The sequence below is a fragment of the Lynx canadensis genome, chromosome F1 (assembly GCF_007474595.2).
Source record: "Lynx canadensis isolate LIC74 chromosome F1, mLynCan4.pri.v2, whole genome shotgun sequence".
Classification (NCBI taxonomy): Eukaryota; Metazoa; Chordata; class Mammalia; order Carnivora; family Felidae; genus Lynx; species Lynx canadensis.
Window position 1 is genome coordinate 62,923,578 of NC_044319.2, and position 11,162 is coordinate 62,934,739.

General features: G+C 60.7%; 1 protein-coding gene across 1 annotated transcript in view; it reads left to right on the plus strand.

Moving 5' to 3' along the window:
- OLFML2B (olfactomedin like 2B) overlaps positions 1-9,301 on the plus strand; it is a 36,015-nt gene extending 26,714 nt beyond the window's left edge. Inside the window, exons 7-8 of the mRNA XM_030302711.1 lie at positions 7,618-7,794; positions 8,262-9,301. Coding sequence (XP_030158571.1) covers positions 7,618-7,794; positions 8,262-8,863 — 779 coding nt within the window. The 3' untranslated portion in view covers positions 8,864-9,301. The remainder of the gene's footprint in view (positions 1-7,617; positions 7,795-8,261) is intronic.
- Positions 9,302-11,162: the final 1,861 nt, after the last annotated feature.

An 11,162-nucleotide genomic window follows, 5' to 3' on the forward strand; every position in this document is an offset into this window, starting at 1 on the left:
CAGGTGGTGGACAGAGCACCTGCCGGGAGCAAACACCTGGGTTGTAGTCTGGTCCTGGCCGCTGACAGCTGTGTGACCTTGGCCAAATCCCTGCCTTTCTATGGGTCTCACATGAAATCAGAAATCTGCTAAAGACTGTCATCTGCGTGAAAACCTATGGCTTTTTGTTGTTGTTGTTTGCGGTAGGTTTATCAGGCCATGATACGGCAAGAGATTCTTCTTGGGGGAAAATCCCAGAATAACGGCAGAGTGGGAGCAGGGAAATATCCAGGAAAAATAGACCCCAGGGCAAAATCTCATGAACCTTGAGAAGAAGGCAGTTCTTGGGCCGCAGAGGTTGGGGTGGGAACAGGAGAGAACATCTTTTTTCCTTTCCTTTCCTTTCCCTTCCGTGGCGGAAGCAAGCTGACCACAGTGTAGACGGCAGCTCCTTACTGCGTGGAAAGTCCATCCTGAAGCCACAGGTCCTACCCAATTTCTGCAGAACGTCCTGGGGTCTGAGCCCGAGCTTTCCACTCCCGCACTGGCTCTGGGCGGCCTTGACCATGCTCATGGCCCCGAGATCAGCACTGAATGGGGTGAGCTCCCGGTGCCCCTGTACCCCCACCGCTTCCCCCTTGAGTGGGAGGGACAGTTCGTCCAGAAGACTTGTCCCTCCACGGGTGGCTCAGATACTGACGGTGAAGACAGGCTACAGGTGAACCGGCACACCTGTGTGCCCTCAGCGATGCTATTTATCAGCCTGAGAGCTCTTCCCTGGGTGACTTGCTAGCCAGGAGTGGGGTTCTCTGCTGTGCCTGCCTTCGCGGGTGGTTGCCCCCAATGTAGCTGCCAACACGTGCCTTTCTGGGGCTCTTAGGACTCTGTCCACCTCTGGTAGCCTGTCTGAGATGCTGAGGCCCAGGCGGGAGAAACCTGGCGTCCTCATGGCCATTTACCTGGTGGGAGCCCGAGGTGGGAAATCATTTTCTCTTGCTGTTCAGTATTCTGTTTAACCAGAATGACATCGGCACGTAGAGGATATAAGGGTCTGCCTAAAGACTGGCCCAGAGGGTTTTCCAGAAGAAAAACCTTGCCTCTGGAGTCCACTGCAGAGAAAACACAGGGATGTGAACATACAGGTGGTGTTTTCTCCGAACACTGAGGGGTGAAAAGAGAGGGGGGCACAGAGAGAGGAAAGTTCTGTGTCTCCGGCGGCGTGGTCTTGGCTGGCTCGTTTTGGGGGATCATTTTTAATCGTTTATCGCTGTCAGGTGGCTCCCTCGAGCTGTTGTTAGTGTGGATGGGATTTCCTTTCCGGAACCTTCTCTGCAGACCCCTGCTTGTCTGTGCCCGGCTGAGTTAGACCAGGTTGCACCCACGTGTCCTAGTTGCAGGTAAATAAAAACCATTTGGCTGAAACCGACACAGGCTACTAGTGTGCTGCCCGTGGAGGCTGTTTGCTGTTTAATGAGTCTGGCAATTTTGATGTTGAGCTATTTGAGATGCAGTTTTAAATGGGGCTGCTTTTAAAAGGAACGTCCTATGCCATGTTTTCCAAATCTGATTTTGTGATGTCCTAAAATGTCTACCATGATCCTCAGGAGAATTGTAAACCTTTCAGAAAAACTCCAAAAACAAGTAAATCAGAATTAACTTTTGGTTATGAAAACAAGCATTGGCTAAAGTCTACTCACTGTAGGACCAGGAGAGGAAAGATGCTGCCAACTCTCCAGGGAAGGGTCAGCCACCATCCTGGGGCCCGGGGAGGGGTCAGCCACTGTCCCTGCAGCCTGGGGAGGGGTCAGCCACCAACCTGGGGCCTGGGGATGGCTGTTAGGCTCCTGCAGAGGAAGAAAAGCCTATGCCACGTGGGCCAGGCTCTGCAGAGCCCCAGACTCCAACAGCTGCAGCTCCTGATTCAAGATTTTCCATGGGGCTGGTTTGGGGTGGGGAAGGAGAGGGGAGGAGCAGACAAGGGGACCGTCAGGATGACGACAGTACCCGTGAGAGCCCGTCTCCTCGTTGAACCCAGGAAACCCGATCTGTGAAGACCGGTCTCCCCCACAAGCCCGAGACACTAACAGTCCCCGAGGTCTGGCGGCCCTCTGGTTATGGGTGGGGTGACCAGCCCTGCCTGCCACGTATCAGGGGGTGCCGGTCTGGGCTGAATGAGGAAGGTGGTGCTGACGGGCCAGGAGCAGTGCTGGCCGGACCCCCCGCAGTGCCCGGACAGAAACTGCCCCAGTCGCCACCTGCCACCTAACAGGCTCGTTCCCCGACCCCACGGGCACTCTGCTGTCAGTTGCTTTGTCCCCAGTCACCTGAGCGGCCCCCTGAAGCCACAGGGAACCTCAGTCACAAGCAGGAGCCCTGGGCCTAGAAGCAGGAATATGCAGTGGAGGCTTCCTTGTAAGGGGCTGAGGAATCCAGTCCTCCTCTCTCTGCCAGGAAAAGGCTCATTTGGTGCCCGAAAGGGCGGGAGCTGTTTTCACGTCCCAGGGGGACTAGGCGGGGACAAGTGGCTAGTGTGGCCTGAGGGAGCCGTGCACATGGGGATGTTCTTGGTCCGGCCAAGGCCGACAGCAGCTCTGACTGTGGACCCCCATCTCCAGGCGTGGCCCCCCAGCATACGGCCCCCCGGGGTGGGGGGAGAGCAGCCCCTGCAGGCAGAGCCACCTGCCTGGGGGGCGTGAAGGAAGCCCCCCAGGCAAGGGCACATGCTGGGGGGGAACAGGGACGGGGCCTGATGACGAAAGGGATCGCAGCCTCAACTCTGAAAGTGGTAGGGAGCTGTTGAGGCGGGACCTGAGATGCCCAGCGGAAGGCAGGTGTTCGGCAGGTTGGCGGCAGGTGCAGGAGGCGTTCACAACTCAGGCGAGGTAGTGTCCCCGCTCGTGTTTGGGACCCGAGAACATCGTTCCAGTTCTGGCGGAGGGATGCATGGGGTGCTTTGGGTCCGAGGGACTCTCTCCTGGAAAGAGAGCTGGACCGGCCGTCCCGAAGGATGAGGAAGAACTGGCCGGGCCGAGCAGGAAGGTGGGGCTGCGGGAGCGGCATGGTCGCATGGTCGGGGCGGCCAGTGACTTGTGGAGCCTCGTCCGGAATGAGAGCGCGGGGGGTGGGGCGTCACGAGAGGTAGTGAATAGAAGCTTTTCCCTTTCTTCTGCGGTGACTCTGTCTCTCTCTCTCTCTCTCTCTCTTTTTCTCTCTCTCTCTCATGCTGTTTCTCTTTGCTATTTCGTGCCAGTGTAAGTGAAGAAATACTAAAGATTCAAATTACTCGCGTGAGTTTTACCATTCACGTTTACATCGTGAAACATCAGTTTTAAATGCGAATGTAAGATCTTTTAACTCCCGCGTGGAAGTCACCAGAATGACGCAATTCCTACGTCACAGCCCCTTCATGCAGGCGGATTCTGTTCTTAGCAGGACGGTGCAAGGCCGCACGGAGCCCGCTCGGCTCTTTTGTTTTCCTTCCTGGTAGGTGCGCGTGATGGCAGGACGCGCCATTCCAGCCCGCTGGGTGGGGAAGGCTAACAAGACCGGCTGTCGGTCGTTGGCTAATCCCAGGAAGTAACACAAGAAATAACACAGGGCCTTTTACTCGGTTTTTCACGTTTCTGAATGCGCCACTGTCTTCTACGTTCCGCTAAGTCCTGGCTCCCGGGGAAAGCACGGCCTCTGGGGCCGCGGGTCCCCCTGGCTCCGCCGTGGGGGCAACGCGCTCACCCGAGTCTGGCTGAACCCCCGCGCACGGTGGGTCCCCCCGGAGTCCTGTGTCCATCAGACCCAGCAAATGCCGCGTGCAAACGGGTGACGAGGAAGGCAGACACACACGTGTTGCGTGCTCCTGTACACGTGCACGCGCTCCACGGTCCTGTTAGACTTCGCTTCTAGAAACAAGGTCACAGGTAAAATTATCAAGAGCGTCAGGATGGCGACAGCAGAGCGTTAAAGCCAGGGCGGCCCCTTCCTAGCGGGGGCCCGCTGTGATGGCACAGAGATCACAGGCCACGAAGGCCTGTGCACCCCGAGAGGGCAGCCCGCGAACACAGGCAGTTAGTTGGCGGCCAGAGGGCTGAATTCATCCCAGGATGTTCTTACAGCCTTGAGTTTGGATGCCTTCGGGCCAGCTGCTCTCCCAACCCACCACGGCCTCTATATTGCTGCCTGTCGTCCCACACCCCCCCGCTTCACCTGTTTCTGTCCCCGCCTGGCCCCCGGAGCCACCAGAGTTTGGTGGGGATCGGCGGGGGCAGGGATAGAGTGCAGGAGGACAGGCGTGCCGGGATAGGGGCTCAGTCAGCGTCCCACGGTGGCCGGTGATGGCGATGGCGGGTTAAGGGTTTAAGCAGAAAACAGCTCGTGACCACGGGGCAGGGGAGGTGGAAAGGGGCAGAGAGGAGCCAGAGAGGCCAGCGGGGTAACCGGAGTGACCCCGGAAACAGGCAGTGAGGTCTGAACTAAGCCACAGTGGTGGGGAGGGGAAAGGCGGGGAGAGGGAGAGGTGGGAGACAGCCACCTGCAGGTGGGGGAGGAGGAGACAGCAGGAGGGACCAGGACCCTGGTGTGGTGACTGGGTGGCATGCGGTGCCTTTCTCGGGGGCGGGAGGTGCATGTGCTCAGGGGAGGAGCCCCTTGTTTTCAGCCCCTGGGACCCTGTGCAGGAGAGCCACCGAAGTGTCTGATTAAAGGGGCTGATACCTAGAGAGGGTTTCGTACACGTCTGCCGTCACTGAGCGCGGGGGACGCTTGTAACGTGAGTCACAGAGAGCCCGTCTCCCCTGTGGCTCCTTTGAACTCCCTCCCGCCTTTCTCTCCCTGTCCTTGAAGAGAGTTGTTAACACGAAGCGTCTTCCCTCCGAGGCTGACAGTTTGTTGCCAAGGGCAGGAGCGTCCGAACGGCCCCAGTTCTCAGGCCGTGGTGATGGGTCTGGGCCTCATGGTTTTACTGACCTTGAACATGTTTTCAAGTGCTCTGAAACCGCGCGTGTGTGCCCGCTGTTTCTGCCCTCCTGCCGGCCCGTGTCCCTCTCTCTGAGGTCCTGGGCGCCTGCCAGCTGGGACTCCGTCTAACTACAGAGGTAGGGACGCCTGACTCCAGAGCTGACTCCATCCGCCTCAGTTTCCATGTCTCCTGTAACAAATTGCCACGAACTTAGTGGCTTAAGCAATGGAAATTTGTTCTCTGACCATTCTAGAGGTGAGAAGTCTGGAATGCGTCTCACGGGGGCTAAAATCAAGATGTCGGAGGGCTGATTCCTTCCCGAGGCTCCAAGGGAGAATCCGTATCTTGCCTTTCCTGGCTTGGTGGTTGCGTCCCTCATGCTTCCTCCTGTCAAATCGCCTGCCTCCCTGTTATAAGCGAATTGCTGAGCCACTGGGGACTCACTCGGATAATCCGGGATATCCCCATCTCAAGATCTTTGACTTAATCATATGTGCACAGTCCCTTTTGCCATGTTAGGTCACATTCACAGGTTCCAGGGGTTAGGACCCGGGTGTCTTTGGGGCCATGACTCGGCCTACCGTGCCGCCATCGGAGTGGATTCTCTCCGAGCACCTTTGTGAAGTAGGTAGGACATATATTACGCTCGCTTTACTGCAGAAGAAATTAAGGCTGTATGACATTTTGGAGGTAACACAGACTCTGGGGTCAGTAGCAGGGCCAAGACCAAGGCCAGGCCTCTGGCTCCAACCCTGGGACAGATTCTAAAGCCTCCCCCGCCCCCGCCCCCGCCCCCACCTCGGGAGCCGCAGCAGAGCCTCGGGGCTCAGACGGGACCTGTAGGGATTTAGCGGGCTGCCCAGGGCACCCTAGTGTTTCAAAAAACTCAGAGGAGTCCTGGCTCCCGGGGGCTCATCGGCAGTTCCTGAGTCTGGTCAGAGAGGGGACACGAGAAGTGCTCCTCCCTGGGGGTGGCACACGAGGGCTCACCTCCGCGCAGAGGAAGCACGGCCTCCCCACCTATCAGCCGGCACCCCCGGTCGGCGCAAGGGAACGAGATATTTTCCATCAGACGCCGCTGCCTGGGCTCAGCTCTAGCCTTCTGGTTTATTGTCTTGAACAGATGAGCTCAGATGTGGGGGAATGAGGCTTTGGCTGGTCGGCTCTGTTGTTTGTCTAACGGAGACCGAATCCCTCTCCGCTCTGTCAGATCGGGACCTAATGAACCCCACACAGGGCTGCCTGAAGCCTGCCAGTTGCACCCCACCGCGGGGCCCGCCTGGGAAACAATGTTCATCCCACCTCCGGCCGCCTGCTGCCCCGGGCCCGGGGCCAAGGGCACTGTGCCTGCCTGTCCTGCCAGCTCGAGCTCCTTCCTCAGCCCACTAATGGGGAAGCAGGATGGATGGAACGGATCGGAGCAGTTTGGAAATGAGCGTGGCCTGGAATCGAGAGCACCCTGAATCTGAACTGTAGGCCTTTGTTTTTTGTCCCAGGTGAACGTCAGGGACCAGTTACTCTTATCACTCTCGCCCATGCGCACGCCAGTCTTGATGGCAGGTGGGGGTGTTCGGCCGGGAGGAGCAGGACGGGGGGGCGGTGTGAGGGCTGGATTCACCTTCCCACCTCCTCCCTAGCCCACCAGTGCGGGGACAGAAAGAACACACGTCCTCAGTGGTCGCACATCATTTCAGTATCTGGGAGGGCTGTGCTCGCTACATAACAACGCTACATATTAAGCACGGCAGGCTTTCCACTTGGTCTAGAACTCAGCGTGGCTCCCGTGGCCTTTTAGGGCCCCTCCTGGGCACAAGAGGTCACTCCAGAGAGCCCATCAGGGGTACGTTACTGAGCTCCTGTCCCACGAAGGCAGACTTGGCTTAGAAGGGGTGCCTACAGCCAAGCAGCTCCTGACGTGGAGCTGGGTCCCCTGTTCCCCCAGCTCCCCAGAAGGGGACCCTGGCATCTTGCCCACCATTGCGACAGGGGCACGGGCTTGAGGACAGCTCTCCAGGACCCAGGGGGTGGGCCTCAGGGGCACCGAAAGCCACTGCTCAACCGGGACTGACCTGGCCCCAGACAGCCTGGCCAGACGCCTCTGGGCAGCTCAGCGGCTGGTGGAGCCCCGCGTCCCTGTCACAGGCAGTAGGCCAGTTGCTCAGCTCTGGTCGGGCTTCCCCAGCTGCCACGTATCCACCCAGATGCTGTATCCTGAGGACCGTGGGGGAGGAGGAAGCCCCCTGCCTGCCTCCCGCGGTGCTCCCGTTCTAGGTGGGGGAGACCTGGAGGGCGGAGCGGGAGGCACCAGGGTCACTCAGCAGAGAAATGACGTCCCGGAGAGGCTCGTTCATAGCACGGTGGGAACAGATGGAATCCAGTAGAAGTAGGATGGTTTTTCACAGGAGGCTGTGGTGTCAGAAGAGAACTCTGGAGCCCAGATCCTTGAGGGAGGAGTCTGTAGGGCTGACAAGCCCGCACGGGACACTAACGCAGTGGGGATGGTGGCAGCAGGTGGCTCGGAGTGAGTAGAGCGCAGGACCGATGGGAGGAGGAGCGGACGATGTCGAGGCGTCTCGGCTCTGGGCGCCTCGAAGGCCGCTGAAGCCGCACGGGGTCAGACCCGGGAGGGGGGCACTGGCTTCAGGTCCCCCTTCACCCCTGCCCCTCGTCCCTGTCTCCGCCGTCAGGAAGGTGCAAGGACACCCTGTCCACCATCACGGGGCCGATCACCCAGAACACGTACGGGCGGAACGAAGGGGCCTGGATGAAGGACCCCCTGGCCAAGGATGAGCGGATTTACGTCACCAACTATTACTATGGCAACACGCTGGTGGAGTTCCGGAACTTGGAGAATTTCAAACAGGGTACGGGCGGCGGGCCCCGTGGGTGCCTCTGCCCCCCACCCCTACTTCCATCGCAGGCCCTCGTGGGTGCCCTCCCCCCTCCTGCTTCCATCGCGGCCAGATCTCCGGAACCACGGGGCGGATGAGAAGGGCCTTCCGCCTTCCGGTGGCGAGAGGTCCTTCCTGGTCGCGGGAGGGCCCGCTTCTGCCCGCCCCGCATTCCCTGCGCACAGCTCCTGGGTCGTGGACTGGAGGGGGCCGGCGGTGACAGCCCCTCCCCCTCCAAGGGCGCGGGGTGGGGTGGGGTGCGGGCTGGGCTCTCGAGGGTTAGCGCCCTGGGACTGGAAACCGCGGGTGGTGGGCGGGCGTGCGGAGGCTCGGCGTGTGCTGGACGAAACCCATAAGTGGCAGAGCGGAGACGCAGCCCCAGGTCCGGACCCCTAGCCGCTGGCGGGTCCCATCACACTGCCCCCCCCTCCCCGCCCCAGGTCGCTGGAGCAACTCCTACAAGCTGCCCTACAGCTGGATCGGCACGGGTCACGTGGTATACGGCGGCGCCTTCTACTACAACCGCGCCTTCACCCGCAACATCATCAAGTACGACCTGAAGCAGCGCTTCGTGGCCGCCTGGGCCATGCTCCACGACGTGGCCTACGAGGAGGCCACGCCCTGGCGGTGGCAGGGCCACTCGGACGTGGACTTCGCCGTGGACGAGAACGGCCTGTGGCTCATCTACCCGGCCCTGGACGAGGAGGGCTTCAGCCAGGAGGTGATCGTGCTGAGCAAGCTCAACGCCGCGGACCTGAGCACGCAGAAGGAGACCACGTGGCGCACGGGGCTGCGGCGACACTTGTACGGCAACTGCTTCGTCATCTGCGGGGTGCTGTACGCCGTGGACAGCCACAACCAGCGAAACGCCAACATCTCCTACGCCTTCGACACCCACACCAACACGCAGATCGTGCCCCGGCTGTTGTTTGAGAACGAGTACTCGTACACCACCCAGATAGACTACAACCCCAAGGACCGCCTGCTCTACGCCTGGGACAATGGGCACCAGGTCACCTACCACGTCATCTTCGCCTACTGACGCCCGTCCCCACGTGCGGAAGTGCAGAGGGGCCCCCGGCGCCTTGTGTGCGTGCGTGCGCGCGTGTGTGTGGGTGGGTGTGTGTTGTTTAAAAAATATATAATATTTTGTATAATATTGCAGTTGTAAAATGACAGTTTGGGTCTATTTTTTTTAAGTGGATTGTAGATCAATCCATACACGTATGTGCTGGTCTCATCCTCCACGGTTTATATTTGTGTGCAAATGAACTTCTCCTTCTGACCAGGAACCACCTTCCTTCAAACCCTCAGCCCCTCCAGCTCCCGGATCTTGGCCGTTGGAAAGGTTTCTCCATCCGGGTCTTGCAGGCCGAAGGCCCCAGGAGCAGGGGTGAAGGAGGCGAGAAAGAAGCGTTAAGGGGCGGGAAAATTTTTATGTATTGGAGAAGTTTTAAAAACCCAGAAAAATGCTTTTTTTTTTTTTTTTTAAATAAAGAGGAAATGTAAAACCACCCCCCAAACGCGTTTTTGTTCCTCGTGGCTGTGTCCGGCAGGATCGATCCTGTCCCTCGGAGCTGTACCCGCCCTGAGCCACCTCCCCTGCTGAGGGGGGTCTGGACGGAGCCGGATCAGTCTGCTCAGTCCGCCTCCCCCTCCTCATCCTCGTGGTGAATGTTCCCATTCCGCGGGGCTTCCCTGCCCACCTTCCCCTGAGGGGGGGACTCGGCCCCGCTCTGAAAGCAGCGCCCCCCGCCCCGCCGGGAAGCGTGTGCAGGAAGGGAAGGCCCGGGCCCTCTCCAGACGCCGCTGAGCCCACCGGCCTGCGCTGGCCTCCTCACGACACCAAACAGACTGAGAAGCCTCGACAGGTGACTCCTGAGTTTGTGGGAAGAGGGCCGACCCTAAGGATGAGGTTGGAAGTCAGGCACATCATGTCACCACGCTGTCCCCACCTCCCCTGCCCCCCACCGTTGGGGGAGCAGTTGCCCGGAGAGTCCTTCTGTACAGACCCCAGGTGCCCCCTGTGCACGCGCGCGCACGCACACGCACACACACACACACACACACACACACACACACACACACGGCCCGCATAGCCATCCCCTGGCTGCGGCCATCCTCCCTGTGTGGCCAGATGGTTCCACCCCCACCCCGCCCTCCGCTTGCACCCAGTGACTTCTGTGTCCCGGGGCTGCGTGGGTAAAGTTTCCTCAGCAAATGCAGGTGCCCGTCAGGTTTGGCGGCCGCAGGAGGGTTAGAGGGAGAGAGGTGGCGTGTCCAGGGTTCAAACAGATGGCGGCTGGTGCCCGTGTCCAGAGCCCCGCTCGGCGGGAGGGGGGCACAGGTGTTCTGGTCGGGCCCTGACTTGGAAACCGTAGCAGAGACTCGAGCCCCAGGCAGGGCTGCTCTGAGGGACCGGGGTGATGCATGAAAACGTCCGCTTCTCCGTCCGTCCCTGCAAAGTGACGTGCTGACGGTTGCCAGCCTGCTGGACCGGGGCCCGTCCCACCACCCACTCCTGGCGACCTCTCCGCTGGGCGGCCGGCCGAGTCCAGTGCGGGATATCTGTCCCCTGTGACCTATGCCTCGCCCTTGGCCTCGGCTCTTTGCTGCTGTCCTCACGATGCCAGGGCTCCCCGGGCTGCTTCCTGTCCAAGCCTCGGCCCTAACCTCAAAGCTGGCCTGCCCTGCGGTGTCCGGAAAGGCCTCAGACCCCAGGGTTCCGGGACAGGGTGGCCTTCGGGGCCGGGCGACAGGACCGGCAACCGGGGGCAGTCAGGAGGGGTGGAGGCTCGGTCAGGGCCCAGCTGTGGTGCCAAAGAGTTAATTCCGAGGGGCCCAGCTCGCGAGTTGGGGGCGCGGGATCCCGGGACACAGGCCGCATCCCCCTGCCCAGCCGGGCCCTGGCCTGAGAAGCCTCTAGGTGGGAGGGGACAGTGGTGCTGCCTGGGCCGGGGGAGCGGCTGCCCTGACTGGTCACGTCGCGGTCCGGGGCCCCGGGGGGAGGTGGTCAGCAGGTGCGAAGGGCACGTCCCCGCCCCCTCGCTGACTCTCCGGCCTGGAAACACCTGGCCACGCACCCGAGCGGCACTCTCCCGGCCCCTCCGTGGGGCGTCCTCGCCCGCTGGCCCTCCAGCCAAGAGCCTCGAGGACCGGCGCCTGGGGTGCCAGCTGCAGCTCGTGTGTGTGAGCTCATTACCCTCGGGCCCCACGGCCCATTGGGGCCAGGTGGGCGGCAGCTCAGCTCCCACAGGCCGGAAGGAGGACGAAGAGGAAGGTGGTCGGGCCTATGGGGAGCGTGACCCCGGCCCGAGGCCGGGTGGTCGGAAGCGGCTTCC